The sequence below is a fragment of the Pseudorca crassidens genome, chromosome 1, assembly GCF_039906515.1.
Source record: "Pseudorca crassidens isolate mPseCra1 chromosome 1, mPseCra1.hap1, whole genome shotgun sequence".
Taxonomy (NCBI): Eukaryota; Metazoa; Chordata; class Mammalia; order Artiodactyla; family Delphinidae; genus Pseudorca; species Pseudorca crassidens.
The window spans coordinates 131862192-131881875 of NC_090296.1; the positions used below are offsets into that span (position 1 = coordinate 131862192).

The 19684-nt window shown below is 47.6% G+C and overlaps 1 protein-coding gene across 8 annotated transcripts in view; it reads left to right on the top strand.

Annotated features, from left to right (window-relative positions):
- ADAMTS17 (ADAM metallopeptidase with thrombospondin type 1 motif 17) overlaps positions 1–19684 on the top strand; it is a 361254-nt gene that overhangs the window by 221841 nt on the left and 119729 nt on the right. For 7 of the 8 annotated variants that reach the window (XM_067755884.1, XM_067755885.1, XM_067755886.1 and 4 more), the window contains 2 exons: positions 10098–10264; positions 18935–19062. In XM_067755884.1, the coding sequence (XP_067611985.1) occupies positions 10098–10264; positions 18935–19062 (295 nt within the window). The remainder of the gene's footprint in view (positions 1–10097; positions 10265–18934; positions 19063–19684) is intronic. The other variant, XM_067755887.1, reaches the window with a different exon arrangement.

Consider the following 19684-nt stretch of genomic DNA (forward strand, 5'->3'; position numbering starts at 1 on the left):
CCCTTGGTGGCTGCCAGCCTTCTCTGCCCTATAGACTTACCACTCTAGCCTCTGCCCCTGCCTTCATGTGGACGTCTTCTCTGTGCTTCTCCTCACCACCTCTTCTCTTCTCAGGACACTGGCCATTGGGTTTAGGGGCCACCCTAATCCAGGATGATCTCATCTCATAATTATGAGATCCTGATGATATCTAGCAAGACCCTTTTCCCAGTTAAGGTCACATTTGCAGGTTCTGGGTGGGTTTGTCTTTGCAGGGGAAGGCACCACCCTATTCAACCTACTGCACCTCCTTTCTGTTGTCAGACACAACGCCCCAACCTCTGGACCTGGGTCGGTGCTCCTTTCCCTCTTCCAGGCTTCCTTTGCCCTCTTTGTGTCTTCTCTTCAGACAGGTCTCCTCCCCTGACCACCCTGCCTGAGGTGGGTGCCTGCTCTACACGCTCTCTCAGCACCCTTTCCTAACGTTACAGGTATTATAATGATTTATAATTACTCATATGCATTTGCTCACTTGTTTTCACTGTGTCCTCCCCCACTGACCTTTGAGCTGTTGGGCCCCATCTTCCTTCCATGCCCACAGCAGACCAGCCCTCTGTAATGTGTACTTGACCACCTGACTGTCTAGACGCATGCTTGCTGAGAAAAAGCGAACTTTCTGATCTTCCAGTGCTGCAAAACACACATCTAATATTGTCTTTCCTTAAAAAACACAAAGGTTATTGTGAATTATTATGCCAAGGAGGTGGGTCACCAGGTAGGCCCCTTCCCTTGCACCATCTAGCCTCACTGAGGCCCACAAGCTGTGAACAGCCAGGAATGGGGTCCAGGTGCCCCTGGGCATGAGGGCCATCTTCACCTGTGCCTTCCCTGCCCCAGTGCGGCTGTGCTCACAGCTAGAGGTGCTCAGAGCCATCTCAAGAGCAAGCTCCAAACATAATCTGGCTTTGTTTATTCCAAGTGAGAGAAACAATATGTTTTTGCTCCTATCATAGTTATGCCTTGGTAGTCGGTCCAGTCTTTTGCAATAACAGTGTAGCTCCATTTCCTGTTCTGAAGCAACAGGCTCTTTTTCCCCTGTAGTTTTCTACAAGGTTTCTCACCTTCATGGAACCACCCAGGTGAACGGGAAGAGAAGGGGCTGGCCTTGGGGGGCAGCTTTGCAGCAGTCCTGGTTCCTTCCCAGGGAGATGCAGGAGCAGAGAGGGTTTGCTGAAGTCCAGGCAGTAGCTGTCAGCCTGCTTTTGCAGAATGGCCTGAGGTGGTGATTGTTACAAAGCACAGCTGATGGAGGCCCCAAGCCAAGCTCTGACCAAAACAACGTCCTCTCCCGGCTCACTCCTTAAATCACCAGGCTCACTGCCTTGAGATTTCCCAAGAATGTCCAAATCTCACTGCTATGTACATCTCCTACTTGGAACTCTCCCACCACCCTCTCCCCACCCCCTTCACTTTATATTCCTGGCACCTTTCCCATCTTCTGCAGCTGGTTTATTCACTGTCCAAAATACTGGCAAAAGAGTCCCCCCATTTTTTTCTCTAGTCTTGGTCTTTACAGCTATTGGAATTTTTATTTCTTGCCAACTAACATCAAGGCTTTGGGGACCATCTGTGTTTTTAATCCAGCTTCCTAAGCTTGTCCTTTCCTGACATAATTTGTGTCGCTGTCAGTGGGACATTTTGCCAAAAGACTGCAATGCAGAGAGTTCATCTCTAATGTGAGTTCTGGTACCCCATCAGGAGGCTTGTGTTTGGGGGATGGCTGAGGAGTAGGGTGGGGAGAAAAGGCTCCATTGATCTTGTGTGAAAAGCCAGCTCTGCACAGGAAGGATGGGGAGGTGAGTGGATCTTAGAAGCAGGAGTGCGTTAGGGTCACCACACAGCGTCCACACCCTGAGCATCAGGAAGGAAAGCAGCCCACCTCCTCCCAAGACCTTGGGGAGTGAAGTTATGTTCCTGTAATGGCTTTTTGCTTCCACAGTGAAACCCCCATACGTGTGCTTTTAACGTATCAGGTACTCACAGGGACAGTTTTTAAAAATCACAGTTTTCTGCACTTGAGCCTAAGTTCCATGTGTTACTTGGTGCTTTTCAGAGGAGGCCTTAACACTAGGACGGCGGCTGCCCTGCGGGGGCATTAGTAGCCCTGCAGCACTTTGATCCCGCGGCTGTGCCCTGCTTGCTCCTCGGAGCTCTTGGTGCAAGAACAGGAGGCAGAAACGCTGAAGTCACCCTGTCTCCGGGTGGTGAGCGGGTCTTAACCACTGTGGTGGCTTTATCTTCTGATCTACCTTCATTCAATAGAGCAGAGCAAAAAACCCAAAAGCGCTGCTGCTCAGCTGCCTCTTGCTCTTCCTTCCACCTGAATGCTGCCTGTCATCCAGGGAAAGGGCAGACCTGCTGTCTGTGATGCTGATCATCTGAGCAGACCTTCGTGCTTCCCTGCACTGTGCTGGGTCTGCCTGGGGCCCTTGGGACCCACCTGGCAGGAGCCGGTCCTACCCAACAGGAGCTCAGAGGGACTCGGCTTTCTCTCCGAATTTTCTCTCCGCTTTCCGGGTTCTCCCCCCAGCCTCTCTACCTTATGCTTTTCCTTGTTTTAAACATCTATCTGATGGTGTAATGTGCAGAAAGGGCACCTACCCTTGAGTATGTGGCTCCCAGCACAGCATTGCTCATCACGGTGGAGCGCATGTGCTGGGCATGCATGCAGGTGCGTGTTGGCTCCTGGTGCGTGTGTGACAGGGTGAGGGCCTGGTTTGCAGAGTGGCCATGCCATCCCCTTGCCCTGAGCAGCAGTAAGCTTCCACCTGCCCCCAGCCTCCCCAGTGCTCGGTGCTGTATGTCTTTTCCACTCTGACCGTTCTGGTGGGTGTGTAGTGGTATCTTGTTGAGGTTGTCCTGTGCGTTTCTTTCATAAGCAGTGAGGCTGAGCATCTGATTGTGTCTGTAGTTGCCACTTGGATATCCTTTCCTGTGACCTGCCTGTTCCAGTCATTTGGGTTTATGTCTAAACTCCTACTGTTGCAAGAAGGGGGACCCCTTCCAGGGCCCAAGAGTGGGCTCTTGTCTAACACTCGGAAATGAATTGTCCGAGGAATCACACATGTTGACAAAGCAAGAGACTTTATTGGGAAGGGGTGCCCAGGCAGAGAGCAGCAGGGTAAGAGAACCCAGGAGGACTGCTCTGCCACGTGGCTCGCAGTCTTGGGTTTTAGGGTGATGGGATTAGTTTCCGGGTTGTCTCTGGCCAATCATTCTGACTCAGGGTCCTTCCTGGTGGCACGTGCATTGCTCAGCCAAGATGGATTCCAGCGAGAAGGATTCTGGGAGGTTGGCAGGACATATGGAATGGCATCTCCTCTCTCCTTCTGACCTTTCCCGAATTCTTCTGGATGGTGGTAGCTTGTTAGTTCTACATCCCTTACCAGGACCTCGTGTTGTAAGATAACTCATGCAGGTGGTTACTGTGGTGCCTGACCGGCGCAGGCACTGGTTTCTGGTTTCTGACAGTGGTTCTGACACTGTTCTGACACTGGTTTCTGACAGTGGTTCCCCTAACTGTAATTTGTTCATATTAAGAAAGTCCTGATAGAGTACAAATAGAAATTGGGGATTGATATTGGAGAAGCATCTTGAAAATCCATCACACCCCCCATGCCTGTCTCAGTGGGTGAGGCTGGCATTCCTCGCCTCACAGGAGCCAGTGGATAGCCCCCATCCCTAACCTGCTCCTGCTGCAACCAGGAGCACTTGTGAGTCACACTTTCTTATCTCCACCACTCACTTCCCCGCTGTGCGTCATTTAACATATTGGAGCTTTGGTTTCCTCATCTGAAGGATGCAGTGAGGATCCCTCTTCTGATTCTTTGTGCCGACTTAATGAGGTAACGGTTATGGAGAGCAGGCAGAGTGTAAGCCCTCTGGGCATATTAGTGTATGATCACTGTTAATGTGAAAGTGCCTCTGTTCTTACCTATGTCCTCAAGGATGAGATTTCAATATGCTGCCACCTCCCCTTGCATTTCCAAGGGTCCTCATGGAGCCTTGGAGCCCTTCCAGCCATTGTGGGAAAGGCTGAGCGTCGGTCATGGACCTACATCAGCTCTCAGAAACAGACGACTCTATTCTACCACCAATCCTATTATGGTAACCATCCTTCATTTTAGCCATGTCAAGCTTGGTTTCTGTTATTTTGGCCTTCCTAGGTGCTTTGTATTTTATCCACACTGTATAACTCAGGGTAAGTGAGAACCCCAGCCCTCTGCTCCTCAGACTTTGGGAGGGTGATCTCTCCTGCCTGTGTTTGCAGCCCCAACACAGCATCTCCTGAAGGCCCTGTGTCCATACAACTCAAGCTTGGTCCACTCACCTAGCATGGGTTCCTTGGTAAAGCTGGCCCCTCCTCCAAGTCTTCCCCCAGAACTTCTGTTCATAAGCTACTTGTGGACCTTCCTGTCAGACATGCCTTCCTCCTGCAAAGATTCTCTTCTGTCTTCTTTATGGCATGTATAGGGGGCCTCTTTCTGTGGTCTCAGCACCAGTGTATACCCAGGAGGCCCTCACTGGTGTCATGGTAACACTCAGATGGCCTATGTTATTGACACCATCTTAAGGAGTGAGTGGGCTGAGTGCAGGGTCCTGCCACAGATCAACATATTGAAACTGGGATGATTTGGGTAGAAAATCATGCTGCTTGTGGATTGTTTCTCCCTTTTCCCATGTTGTTCAAAATAGTGACCCAAAGGAAAACTAGAAAAATCAACTCTTTTGGTCTTTTTTTTGAACAGGGAAAGTTTAATGTAAAAAAGCATTAGCTATAACAGGTGATTGTAGTATTGGGGAATTAGCTGCTAAGATGTAAAGAACTCTAGAGACACAGGAAGAGCAGATACAGGAAGCAGCCCCTATCTTCAGGTCTGAGGCAGGGCACCCAAGGAAGGAACAAATACGGATGAGGGTGCCCCCCTCACACACACACCCAGGGCTGAAATTCCTTGGACTTGTGGGAGAGGGTACAACCAGGGCCCACTGGATGAGGGAGACGTTTGCAGAGGTGCTGCACTGGTGGAAATCTCTGGGAAGTCACACTTAGTGGTGTCAGGGAAAACCGTCCAAAGGAGAAACTGCATGTGAGACCAGGCTGAGAATTTTCCCGAAGTGTTGGTGTGCTCAGAAGCTGCCCTCGGAAGCTGCCTAGAGGGAGGTGGCATGCATCACAGGCCACAGGAGCCTACAGGGAGAAGTCACATATCAGAACCAGAGACAAAGCCTGTCCCTCCTCTAGGGTCTCTCTAGTAGCTGGTTCTGATAAAGCTTAGCATCATGCTGCTTGACTGGAGAGCTTTAATTCTTCATATGGCTTCAAGTTACCATCTAGTGTCCTTTCATTTGAACTTGAAGCATTTCTTTTAGGGCAGGTCTGATGGTAAAAAACTTCCTCAACTTTTGCTTATCTGGGAATATCTTAATTTCTCCCTCACTTTTGAATGACAGTTTTGGCTGGGTATAGAACTCTTAGTTGATAGATTTTTTTTTCTTTGAGAACTTTGAATGTATCAACCCACTGACTTCTGGCCTCCAGGGTTTCTGATTAGAAATAGGCTTGTAATTTACTGAGGATCTCTTGTCTGTGATGTGTTGCTTCTCTCTTGCTGCTTTCAAGATTCTCTCTTTGTCCTTTGACAGTTTAATTATAGTGCATCTCAGTGAATTTATCCTATTTGAATTGTAGATTCATGTCTTTCTTCAAATTCAGGAAGTTTTAAGCCATCATTTCTTCAAATAAGCTCTCTGCTCCTTTTTTCTCCTTCTGAGACTCCCATAATGTGTATCTTAGTCCCCTTACTGGTTTCCCACAGATCCCCTCTGCTTACTTTTCTTTATTCTTTTTTCTTTTCATTCCCCAGACTCAATATTTCAATTCATAGGACAAATTCATAGAACAAATGTATATTCCTGATTTTTGTTTCTGCCTTCTCAAATCTGCTTTTGAACTCAACTGGTAAATTTTTCATTTCAGTTATTGTACTTCTCAACTTCAGAGGTTTTTTTCCTGTTTATAATTTCTATCTCTTTATTGATATTCTCACTCTTTCATGTATCATTTTCCTGTCTTTGTCTACGTCTTCCTTTAGCACTTTGAGCATCTTAAAGACTGTTGTTTTATAGTTTTTGTCTAGTAAGCCCAACCTCTGGGCTTCCTTCAGTTTCTACCAGTGTATTTTGTTCCTTTGAATGGGCCATACTTTCCTGTTTTTTTATATGCCTTATGATTGTTTTGTTAAAAACTGGACATTTGAATCTTACAATTTACCTCTGGAAATCAGCTTCTCCTCCTTCTTCCCGGATTTACCGTTTCTTTGCTACTGAAAAATTTCTCTGTGTTGGGGATCAAACTGAAGAAGTGTAAGGTCTTCTCTGGCCTTTTCTGAGCCTTCATCTCTTCTTGGGAAAACCTAGTGGCTTTCTAAATTTTCCCATATATGCAGTTGCTTCTGAATAACCTAATCCTTAAATATCTGGCTCCTAAAAGGAGAAAGAGAATTTTTTTAAATGTATTGCTCACTGAAATTCCCTGGTAGGGGCTGCAGCTGGTAGGGATTGCCGCAGTGGTGGCCAGCCCTTATGCCCGTACCTCAGAAATCAAAAGCAGCACTGAGCAATCAGAACACAGAACTCTGATATTTGGAGGACAAGGTCCTTATTGTCCACCCTGGCTCCAGCAAGCCACACCAGGAATGTAGGCACAGCTACCTGGCATGGGGCTGGGACATGGTGTACAGATAGCCACTACCACAGTCAAGGTTGAAATTGACCAAAATTAGCCGCAGCTTACCAGCCAAGCTTTCTCCTGGAGGCTACAAGCTTTTGGATAGACTCCAGAGTTTCAAAATAGTTACTTCAGGCAGTTTTTGCCAATACAGTTTTGGTACAGGTGGAGAGATTCTTGGTGCTTCCTACTCCACCATTTTCCCTGACATCACTTTGTCTTTTGATCCTTTTAAGATAAATTCTGATAATATAGTTCAATTCAGTCTAACTACTGTTTATTAAAGACCAGCCTGTGTAGGATTCTCTGCTTGAGGATGCAGAGGAATAAGAGGAAAACAGGAACTCAGCTGACTATTTCACAAGGTTGATGATAAGCAGCATAGCAGAGACCCAAGCCGGGTCAGGAGAGGTTCCAGGTAGGAAAGAAAAATAGGCTGCAGGATGGAGGTATCCTTAAGGATGGGCAGAGAGTTAGGGATCAGGGAGTGGGGAAGATGGGGCAGTGAGCCAGATGGGGGCTGAAAGGAGACTTGCCTGTGGGAGAAGATTGGACGTGGAGAAGAAAGAGGATAAGTTCAGGAGGGAAGCATCCTGAGGCACGTGTGGTATCTCATGGGCTGCCCCCTCTCAGGCGCACTTTCTGCTGGATCCAGGAGTTCTCTTATGTCACATCTAATCTACTCTCCACCTACCTGCTGTGAGACATAAAGGTAGTTGGTATATGAGGGTCAGTCAGACGTAAATCTGGAAAACTCAATTGATGGAGGAAATTAAAAAGGAAACTAAAAGCTTGATGACAATTCAGGAAGTTAATTACATGACATGTGCAAATCTCAGTCCATACCCTAAGGTGTGTAGGAAATGTAGCTTCCTTTATTTTTTTAGCAACAACCTAATTTGTAGTTTTGCACTCCATTCTAGTCCATGTTGGATTCCTCATCACTTCAGGAGTTTTTGCCCCATTTTCCCTGAGTCCGCATCTAAGTTTGGTTGAGGATGCATCTGGTTATTGTGATGTCTGTTGTATTCATCTCCTAGGGCTGCTGTAACAACCCTCTAACTGGTGGCATAAACAACAGATTTATTCTCCCAGTTCTGGAGGCTAGACGTCCAAAATCAAGGTTTGGAAGGGTTGGCTTCTTCTGAGGGCTGTAAAGGAGAATCTGGTGGTTTACTGGCAATCTTTGGCATTCCTTAGAGTGTAGAATCATCGCCCTAATCTCTGTCTTCATCTTCACATGGCGTTCTCCCTGTGGGTGTCTATCTCCAGATTTCCCCCTTTTATAATAACACCATTCACACTGAATTAGGAGCTCACCCTACTGTAGTATGGCCTCATCTTAACTAATTACACCTGCAGTGGTCCTATTTCCAAGTAAGGTCACAGTCTGATGCTCTGGAGGTTAGGACTTCAGCATATGAATTTTAGAAAGGACATAATTCAACCCACAACTTCTTACCATAGAGCATCTCTGCCTCACCCATTTCTTCTCTGGTCCCAGCCATGGGATGTGCAACTCGCCTGTTGCAGAAAAGATGTCCCTCCTGCTGGTCCACATGGTTCATCAGGGCCAGCCCCTCTCTGTTCCTTCTGCACCATGGTTTGTGGCACAGAAATACATTCATCTACCCACACTTGGCACTTGGGCCTGGGGCTCTTGGGGAGGTGGTCTGAGGCTCCACCTATCCGAGCATGCCATGCGGTCGTTTCCCTGAGCTCTAGCTGCCTCCCTGGTACTATGGGCAGGCAAACGAACAAAGGATCCCTCTCTTCTCAGATGTCTTAGAGAGGTTTTGCTGTTCCCTAACTTTGAGATCAAAACTCAGAACCCTCTGTGGAGCCCCTAGCGTATGTAATCTCTCAAGGCTGCCTCCACTCCCAGGTGGGAGAGGTGTTTGTTGTCTGGGGTGTATGAGGTGGGCATGGAGGTATGAGCAGTGCCTTTCCTCCTACTCCAGATGTTTCCTTGAACACATTTATGTAGACCAGGGGCTGGCAAGCTATGGCCCATGGGTCAAATCTGGCCCACCACTGGTTTTGTAAATAAAGTTTGATTGGCACATAGCCACACCCTTTTGTTTACACATTGTCTTTTGTTGCTTTTGGCCAGCAGTGGCAGAATTGAGTAGTTTCAACAGAGACTGCGTGGCCCACGAAGCCAAAAAAATGGACTGTCTGGCCCTTTGCAGAGAAAGTTTGTGGATTCCTGGTGTAGATTATTGTGACACAAAAGCCTAAAGACTTTTGCCCCCTTCTGCTGTCATATCTCTTCCATAAGGCAATCATCATAGGGTGGTCTTACTGTCTGAACACAAGAAATGGCAGAGAGAGGAAAGGAAATATTCAAAATGAAATAGTTAGTGTATCAAAAAATGTCACCTTGCTAACAGGTGTGTACAGTTTGTGAAAAGTCATTGAGTGGAGCAGGTGTGATTTGTGCTGAATTTCAATAAAAATGTGCCGGGGGAATGGTGCGAGGGGGTGGGGACAGTCTTACTCCATCGTGATGCTCTTGGCATCGTGGAGGTGAAGGGTACCATTGAGGTTGCCCAGGTCAGAGTCCTAAGAGGACATCCAGGGCCTCGTGGAAGAGCCGGGCAGAGACAGCGTCAGCCAGCTAGGCCAGGGTCCTGCTGCTCCTCCTTAGTGCCCCTCCCATGTGCAGACATGGCCAGAGAACACAACTGGGTCTCCAGCACTGGTTAAAGCCCCAGACTAAGCACAGAGCATCTAGGACCCAAGACCACAGCATGGAGCACGTGTGGTCTCACGCTTGCCAGGTAAAGGGTGCAAAACTGGGATCCGGCTGGTCTCTACCCAAAGCCCATGAACAAGTGAATTAGTCATTCTTATTCTTTTCATTACAGAGTAAATGAGAGCTATTTATTTACCCATCCTGAAACTTAGTGACCTCTGGAGTATAGCTAGGAGCCACTTAAAAGTCTTCATTTTGTAGGAGACAAAAAATCAAAAAACCCACACACACCAAAAATTCCCCTTGGGGTTTTCAGTGTTACAGATGGTCAAGTTGTAAGTTCAGATGAAAGACACAATTTGTGCGTCTTGGTGAACTGATTGATCCTCACTGTATTCTAATTCCAGATGACCTTGATTTACAGTTCTTGGATGCATTTTTCTGATGGCTCACTTAACATGTCATCATCGTGGGCCTGGGATTGCTGAGAGTTGGTGTGTAAGAGGAGAGGGGGATTGCTTTGGAAACTTCGCCTGCCCCTTCCCCCTCCGGAAAGAGAGGCCGAACCCCGAGCACCCCTGCTATTTCCGCAGCCTGTCTGGTTAACGCAGACCACTCTCTTCCTTCTAGCCCGGGGCCTGGAGGCACGCACTGCCTGGGCGCAAGTGTGGAGCACGCGGTCTGTGAGAACTTGCCCTGCCCCAAGGGCCTGCCCAGCTTCCGTGACCAGCAGTGCCAGATGCATGACCGGCTGAGCAGCAAGAAGAAGGGCCTGCTGACAGCAGTGGTGGTTGACGGTAAAGGCATATGGTGCATCCTTTCAGAGCGGCCTCCCTCCCCCGCTCCCCAAGACCATAAACACCTCCTAGGAGAACCCACAGGGCATCCCCACCCCCACAGTCCACCCAAGAGGACACTCCAGTCCTGCCCAGCTCAGCCGTGGAGCCACAGGGAGTTGAACTTGGATGACCCAGCTCTGAGATTTCCCAAAAGCAGCTGTGAGGCAGGCAGTGGACCAGATACCTCCTGCCCGCCCCCTACCCCCGTTCTGTTCATAGCAAGGCGGGTGCGCTGGCAGCCTGCCATCTAATACCCTGTGCTGCTGGGCCCAGGCCAGCGTTGAGGAGAGCGAGGCTCTGCAGGAGCAGGACAGCGGGTTTGTGTGTCTGCTGTTTCTCTTTCCAGTGGTGAGGCTTTCTTGCATTTCTTTTCTTGGTTCATCTTGGATTGGCTCTTACTCCTTGACTGGAGTGTTTGGGTAAAGTTGTTTTTTTTTTTTTAACTTAGGTAACATTGGTTTATAACATTATGTAAATTTCATGTGTACAACACTATATTTTTCACTTGTGTATACACTACAGTGTGCTCCCCACCAGCAGTTAAGTTTCCATCCATCACCATACAGTTGACTCTCTTTACCCTCCCCCTACCTCCCTTCCCCTCTGGTAACCACTACTCTGTTTATTGTATCTATGTGTTTGTATTTGTTTTGTTCCAGGACAGTTTACAACTTGGGGAAGATGATAATAAGCACAGGTCACATTTTCTTTCCCAGAGTTTTCTCCCAAATCAAGAGACTCTGCCCACTGGACATTACAAGCATTTCCAGTGGCTGATAAAATTCGAGGTGGGGTATCAGGTCTATAGGATATGTGATGTTTGTTTATTGTCCATAAGGATCTCCCAGGGCCTAGTTCAGGGTTTTTTATGCTTAAAATTCTGTTCATCTTCAGGAAACAAGAGTGTGTTATAATGATGACAACATGGTCCCATTTATGGAGCATACCATGTGCCAGGCTCAAGTTAGCTCTGCTCATATCATCTCATTAAATATGCAAAACCACCCGTGCAGAAGGTGAGAGGTTACAGGTTACGTGACATGTCTAAGCTGCTGCATGAGGAGCAGGGAGGGAACTGAGCTCAGTTCCGGAGGAGCTGACTCAGAAGATAACCAGCTGGCTTCCAGTAAGACAGAAAGATTTCACGAGTGCTGAGTGAGGATGCTTCAATAAGAACTCAAGCAACTGGGCCTGATTTTTACACAGCCTCTGAAGTATTTTGCAGGAGGCAGAATACTTTGCAGGAGAATGAGGTTCCTGTGCCAGGACTTAGGTTTCTTCCCTGTGATCTGAAGAACCTCTGAAATATACACTCTGTTACAAGCTCAAGCGTGCATAACTGTGACGGGGGTAGACCCAGGCAGCACAGGGAATACTGGCCTCAGATCCGCAGCTTTTAACCCAACAACCTGACCCGTCACCTTCAAACTGACGTGGGATGTTCTAAACCAGAGCAGAGAATACCAGCCCACCCCGCCGCGGGCTCATTTTAAAGCATCGGGGAGCTCCCCCAGACGTTTTCCTTTTTTACAAAGACCACTACCTCTGGGAGCTGTGTGATTATAGCCACCCTGTTGCCTAACCAGCAGATTTCCAGGGAGATGGAGCCTTCACACCCTCGGCTTTCCCTGCAGACTAGGGAGAGGGAGACCCGTGCTCCCAAACAGGGGACAGGCAGCTGGAAGCTGGGGCTCACAAAAGAGCCTTGTGGCTCTGCCTGGGCATTCATCTGATGCAGGAAGACATTTGAGGCTTCTAGACGTCCCAGGTGCACTCGGACCCCTAATCGGAAGGAAGATATTGCTGGCAGGGGCTGCCGTGTTTGCAGCGCAGTGGCAGGTTTTGATGAGAAGCAGCTTCATTTCCAAACCTTCAACCATCCCCAGACTACCAGATAAGGATGGTTTAGGTCCCCTGTCTGTCCTCTCCCACGTCTTGGGAGCAAGAAGAGGTCAGGTCTAAGACGGACTCACCCACTCTCATTTCCTCTCTGCCATGTGCAAGGCCGTGTTATTCTTTCCTTGGTCTCTTGCTCCAGTTTTCAGTTTTCCTGCCTCATTTATGCAATGCAGAAATCCCACTGAAATGTCTGTTTTTCCACAGATTTCTCCAAGTCCAGATTAAACTTCTATTTTACTTCTAACCACTTTTGGATCACTGAGCTCCTTGGTTCCTTATCATTACAGAGGCTGAGGCTGATGTCTGCCCAGATCCCCCTTACAGGAAGCCTCCAAGTACAGCTATTTGGGGAAGCTCATTGTGTTCAGAATGTGTTTTTACCCACTCGCTTTTTGTTTCTGCCAAAGCAATAAATAATTACAGCCAGAGTGCCACCACCTTTGATCTGAAAAGTGGAACCCTACTTGATAAGGACAGTAAGCACTCTGCCTTTGAAGGAGAGACCCCAAGTACAGGGCTTTGCAAGGGTAGCTTGACACATCCCCCTCTGGGGTGGAATTGTCATGACTTCTTGCATATTTGGTTTCATTTCCTTCTCAAATATAAACAGAAGCCAGCGGTTTTTTTGTTTTGTTTTGTTTTAAGGAGCGTTTCATGAGGATAAAAACAAAATAATAAATGCCCAATTCAGAAGGTAGGGGGAGAATAGAGATTATAAGTGTTCCTCTCACAACTCGGTTTATAAAAGGCACAATTCTAGCTCAGCCATGAGAGGAACGATTCCTGTGGTTGGGCTCTGGGCTCTTCTGAAGCCCATTATGACTGCCCTATTCATAGAGTTGCTATCGCTGTGGAATTCTTTGGCGAGTGACGCACAGTTCAAGAAAGGGGAAGCTATATTTTTTTCTTTTTCCTCTTATTGAAAAAAAAAAAAAGGGAATTCTTGCAGAGGTAGATTTTCCAAGGGAGGGCTCAGGACCACAAATTCGTACCACCTCCAAAAGAAGACAAAGACTTTCCTTAGAAAATATTTCTAAGTGGAAAAGCCTTTAGACAGAAACCCATTGAGATGGCCTGTTGCCAAACCCACCCCCTTTCTGCTTTCCCTGTGGAATCTCATTTAAGTGGAAGCCTTCAAGAGTTTAGTCCTCCCCGCCCAGGCCAGCAGGCCACGTGCCCATTGAAGTGTCAGAGGCCTTGGCAAAGGCTGTGTCTGGACGTGGAGGTGCTTTCCCAGCTCCCTCTCCCAGCTGCCTCTCCCCGACATGGTGGAACCCCCTCTGGGTCTGAGCCTCCCAAGGGATGGAAGATCTGATGGTCAGGGCTCTCTGACTCCAGCTTGACCACTCCAGCTAGAGCTGCTTAATGAAAAAGAGAGTGGTTGCAAAGATGCAGGGTATCTCACAGGTCCCCAGGGCCGGGATGAAGGTCTGGGGCCAGGGCCTCTGAAGATGTCAGGACCTTCTCTCCGTGTTCACCACAGCCTGCGTTTGTGACCCATTTCTTCCTGCTCCTGCTACAGACTGACTTTCTCACAACTTGTCCGCGTACAGGCTGATGGGCAGCCCACTGCACCTTTTATGAAGTCTTCATCCTGTATTCAAATCCTTTGGGGCCAGATGTGGTTGGGAGTCCAGAGCATTTTAGGTGTTAGAAAAATAACAACATGCATCAAATATATATTATTTAATATCCCAGTGGGGTCCTGGGAAGCACCCCACAGTCAGACACACAGACATCTCTACCAGGCAACCCATGAACAGTCTCTAAGTGGGATACTGAGTACTACCAACAGTCTCACGTCAGTCAAGGCTAATTTTGCTGTCTAATGTATCTGCCAAATATGTTTAAAAAAAAAATGCTTGCAGTTTTCAGAGCTTTTGAATTTCTGAATTGTGGATGAGGAAGTGTAGACTTCTTAGAGACCCATCATCAACCATGAGCAGACAGAACCTCTCTATCTAATTTCAGTGCTGATTTCCCAGGAGAGAGAGACTGATTGGTCTAGCTGTGGTCAGGTGGCCATTCTTGGTCCAATCAACTGAGGCCCCATGAGGCCTGCCTATGAGGTTGTGGTGGGGAGAAAGACTCTGATTGGCCCAGCCACAGTCATGTGGCCACTGCTGGTCCAATCAGCTGAGGCCTGGCTATGGGGTCATGGTGAGCAGCTTTGGGGGTAGGGAGCTGAGCAGCCTCCTCAGCGTGTATACCCCACAGAGGGCCAGGAAGGGCTGGGGTGAGCACCTGTGATGACCTCAACCTTAGTGTCTCCACCTTAGTAAGAGTTTGTAATCACTGGCAGAGAAAGAACAAGAGCACTAAGAGCCACAAGTATTGTCTGCACCATCCGCATCCTGGAGCACAGCGGGGGAGCCCTCCAAGCCCCCACCAAGCAGATGTGGTGGTGTGGCTCTTAAGACCCCAAGTCCATCTCACATTCCCTGTCTGTGGCTTCCCCATCCAAGTGTAAGTCCTGACGACAAGTGAACCAGTGAGAAGCTGGGACCCACCCCAAACAGTCAGCCTCAATCCGAATTTAATCTCAGCACACATCAGCCAGGCAAGAGGGATGTTCCAAGCTTCTTTCCTTAGAGTGTATGGTTGTATAACTTTTAAGAAGATTTGACCTCCTTCTGTACAACTGTGGATGTAGGAGTGTTGACACTGCCCAAAGCTGAAATCCAACACCTCATGTCATTTATCAGGAGATTAATTGCCCACCCAGGGCAGCTTGGAGGGGAATATTCAGAGAATTTCGAGAGGTTCTGAGCTGCCTCGAGTTTTATAAAGTTTATCCTGAGTTGCTTTGGGACATAGTGCTACACCTTCCTAGAGGTGTGAGGTGCCCTGAGTTCTGAGCAGAATCCTCAGGAAAGGAGATGGACAAATGGAGGGAGTTCCAGCTGAGCAGAGGAAGGAAGTATTACCTCTGGACTCTGTTGTGGGGCCTGGGGCTCCCAGACTACTGTAGCCACAGGGGATGGTGTCTGCAGGTGGGAGAGTGGAATACAGGTGGAGTTGAGTGTACCTTGTTGCCTGGGGTCATGGTCAGAATCCCCTCCATCTGAGGTTGGGACCACCTGCTTTGCAGAGTCTCTACTTCCCTGATGTTCACACCAAAGAGCCCAGAAAGGGATCTTCATCCCTTTCAAGTCTGGTCTTTCTAACTTACCTCAAAAGAGCCTCTACTTTTCTACCCAAATCCCATTTTCATCTCTGCCTAAATCAGAGTATACACTCATAAACATTCATAAAACTGGCGGTTTGTTTTCAGCAGCACCATTTTGCCCCCTTGGTATCTTTGACCCCCAGAGTTCTCCGTTCAGAAAGAAAACAGTGATGGTGGAAAGAAACCAGGATGGGACGAAGAGGCCAGGGTCTGGCTCTGCCAACTGAGGGACTCTGGGCAGCCATGCACGTTCTCTGAGCCTGTGCGCTCGTCTGTAAGATAGAATGATGACAGCACCCACCTGAAATGCGTAGACACTACTTAGCATGCTGCATGGCACCATCATCATTACTACTGCTACTGAATGAATCTCCTCAAAGCTCAGTGACTCCAGATATTGAGGCAGCACTTCAGTTTAAATGTAATCCATAGTTTTGAAACTGCTTTGTCCAAGGGATCCATCCTTACAGTGAAACACTAGAGGAAGCCCAGTATGTGGAGAAGGTATACCCATCCATTCAAGATGGGGGCTGTGTGCTGCCTCTGTCTCAGTGGCTCTCTGAGATGCTCAAAGGAAACCTCAGGGTCCTAAAGAGCACCTCCAAAATCTTGTCAAGTTAGCCTCCCAGAACCTGATCTCAGTTTACATTTCAGTCTCCCATAGTTCTCCTTTCACTGGCTACCATCTTGGGTTATTCCATCTAAATGGAGGGACAACTGCCCCCAGCTTGCCAGCTGGAGAAATGGATCATTCCTTCTAGTATGCCCTGTCGTCTGACAGCTCAGATCAGACCCATGAGCTTTTCACAGTCTGCCTCATTGGGGATTTGCCGTGTACTTGTCTATAAGACCACCAGGGCCTTGAAAGGCATGCATGACTCATCTTTCTTTCCCAAGCAGTGCCAAAAGAGTGCCTTGTGTGAGAGAGGGGCTCCATCCATGTTTGTTAAATGAATAAACAAATCATTGTTACTTTGCTTACCTGGGAATCTACCCTTCACAGCAGATTTTTCCCTCCACCGCTAACTGGAACAGCCAAGTTGAACATCTCCACTGTGCCCCTGTAGCTTCTTTCTAGTGTTCTAAGACAAGACTTATTTTGTTGATCATGTTGATCAGCAGCGCTCCATGGGAGAGGAGCTCTATAGAAAGCTGTTGACCACAGTGACAGTTTAGTGAATGTCCCCCTATCACAAAAGCTCCAGAACCTCGATAAGACAACATGTCTGCTCTGACAAGAACTCTCCAGCTAGGATGCCATGGTCTACTGAGGCCAAGTCAGCTCTAGAAGCCTTTTTTTTTTTCACCCCTGCCCTTGCTCACCTGAGACCACCAGAAGGACCCACTGGGGAAGTTTCATGGTGGAGACAAAGGGCCTTGCAGAGACAGCACAAAGATGTTGGTGTTTCTCTCTCTGAAAGTTCCTTTGCAAAATAATTGTATAAACCACATTAGAATTCGGTGACTGAGAGAAAGAGAGAAAAGGTGCATTTATCTTTCTCAGTTGTGTACAAAAGAACAAAATCCATTCATTTATTAAAAAATAAATAATCCTGAAGCTTTCCTACAAAGATCAATTACAAGGCAAGGCAGTCCCCTTTCACCACTACTTTTTCAACATCATACTGGAAGTCCTAGTTAATGCAATAAGACAAGAAAAGGAAATAAGAGGTACAGTAAGTCTCCTACATACAAACAAGTTCAGTTCTGAGAGCACATTCATAAGTCCAATTTGTTTGTAAGTCCAACAGAGTTAGCCTAGGTTACCCAACTAACACAATCGGCTATTTAGTACTGTACTGAAATAGGTTTATAATACATTCGCATCTTTGAAAGTTCGCAACTTAAAGGTTCATATGTAGGGGACTTACTGTATACAGATTGGGAAGAAAGAAAACTATCTTTGTTTGCAGATGACATAATCATCTATGTAGAAAATCCAAAAGAATCAACAGAAAATACCTCCTGGAACTAGTAAGGGATTATAGCAAGGTTGCAGGATATAAGGTACATGTACGAAAGTCAGTCGCTTCCCTATATAACAACAATGAGCAAGTGGAGTTTGAAATTAAAAAAACAACGCCAGGGACTTCCCTGGCAGTCCAGAGGTTAAGACTCTGCGCTTCCACTACAGAGGCCTGGTCGGGGAACTAAGATCCTGCATGCTGTGCCGTGCAGCCAAAAAATAAAAATAAAAAATAAAAGGAACACTGCTGAAATTCTTAAAACAAGAGCACAATGCCATTTACATTAGCACCCCCAAAATGAAATAATTAGGTATAAGTCTAACAAAATATGTGTAAGATCTATATGAGGAAAACTACAAAACTCTGATGAATGAACTAAAACAATTTTAAAAATGGGGAGATATTCCATATCAATGGAAAGATATCAAGATGCCAATTCTTTCCAATTTGATATAGAGATTCAGGGCAATCCTGATGAAAATTCCAGCAAGTTATTTTGGGTATATCAACAAACTGACTCTAAAGTTTATATAGAAAGATGAAAATATTTACCAAGACCTTCTGTGAGCCAGGTCCTGGGACTGACCTGAGGATAAAAGATGAAAGTTCAGTTCCTTGTCCTCCAAGGGCTCCCATTTCCATCAGTTCTTCAATCTAAAGGTAATTACAATCCATCCTCTTCAAACTCCTGTAGCAACAGGATCCGCCTTGTAAGAAATCCCCTTGTATATGGGAGTTGCTCAAACAATTATAGGACGGTAGGATTTGAGGGCTTTAATGGAGGAGTGTGCAAAGTGCAAATAAAGAGTCCAAGTCAGAGGTGGCATGAGAAGAGAGAACTCTGGAGTGGAAGTTTCTGGGGTGCCAGGAATCTTCCAGAAAGCTAAGTGCAGGGAGGGATTTCCAGGCAGAGGGAACAATCTAGGCAAAGGCGTGAGATCTTGGCATGTTCTGGGAGCTCACTTCGTTCCAGCAGCAGCAGAAACCAGGTTTTCCATCCTGCCTGGGGACATGGCTCTTACAAGTTGTCCTAGAGGATTCTGTTTCCCCTTTCTCTTCCTTATTCCTGCTCCGTTTCTTCCAGGGCCTTCTTACCACATACCACAGCCCTGCAGCTTTTATCCAGAGGCTGGGGAGCACTAAAGCGTTAGCAAAAGCCACTGCCATGGAGACACCCCTGGGCCTGCTCCCCTCACTGGGAGGCCTTCTTGTTCGCCTCCTCCCCCTTTCCCACCCCAGGCTCACCCTTCATACATAGTCAACTTGCTTAGAGGTTAGCACACCACAAAATGTTTGTTCTGCCTGGTATTTTTAATACCTTAAGGAAAAAGAAATACTGTGTCTTTGCAAAGGATAAAGAGAACAAGGTACAGAAAAGCCCACAGTGCCCTCACCTCTATGTCATTCACCTGATTTCTCCATTTTCTGTTTCACGCGTTCCAAGGGCTGGGTGCAACATGTGCCATGTACCTGTGACCTTGATCCCATGCCGACTTCTCGTCTCTTGGGCTGGCCTGTCGCTCATGTGCATCTGCACCCTGCATGGCCCCCAAACCCCATCCCACGTCAACGTCCACCCCTTTCCCTCCTTAGATAAGCCGTGTGAACTCTACTGCTCGCCCCTCGGGAAGGAGTCCCCGCTGCTGGTGGCCGACAGGGTCCTGGACGGCACGCCTTGCGGGCCCTACGAGACCGACCTCTGTGTGCACGGCAGGTGCCAGGTGACGTGTTTTCCTTGTGTCCTTGGCAGGGCTTTGGAGGGGAGGCTCCCTCCAGAGGGGCTCAGGGTGGCGGGGGCCTGGGTGAGGAATTGCATTGGTGGTGCTGCCACCTGCAGCCTGGCACCCCTTCCTCCCTCAGCAGTGACTGAGCATGAGGCCCAAGTGCAGGCCACCCAAGAGTTGAGGTGCTGCAAGAGTAGTGGCAACATGGGTCATCTCAAAAAATTTGGAGTAACTTTAGACATCATGACAAAGGGAAGAGCAGATAGACTACTAGGTGGGACTGGAAGATGTATACGAACATACGTTTTTGGACAAGCTGTGCTTGTTTAGCTATAAAAGATATAGTAAAACTGAGCAGATGCCTTCACAGGTGGTACCTGGGGATGTGACTGTGCTTGGCTTTTGGGGACTGCTCCACCCATTGGAATATAATCCCCAAACCCATCCTGATGTTGGATGTCTGTGATTCATTAGCGTGATGAAAGATGTCATTTAAGAATACAAAAAGAGAAAGGAGGGAGGGAGGGTGTCCGACCATTTCAACCCTAGTGGATTTTTTTCCCTGCAAAGTCCAAACTAGTCTAAGACTAGGATTTTTCAGGGAAAAACTTGACAGTAT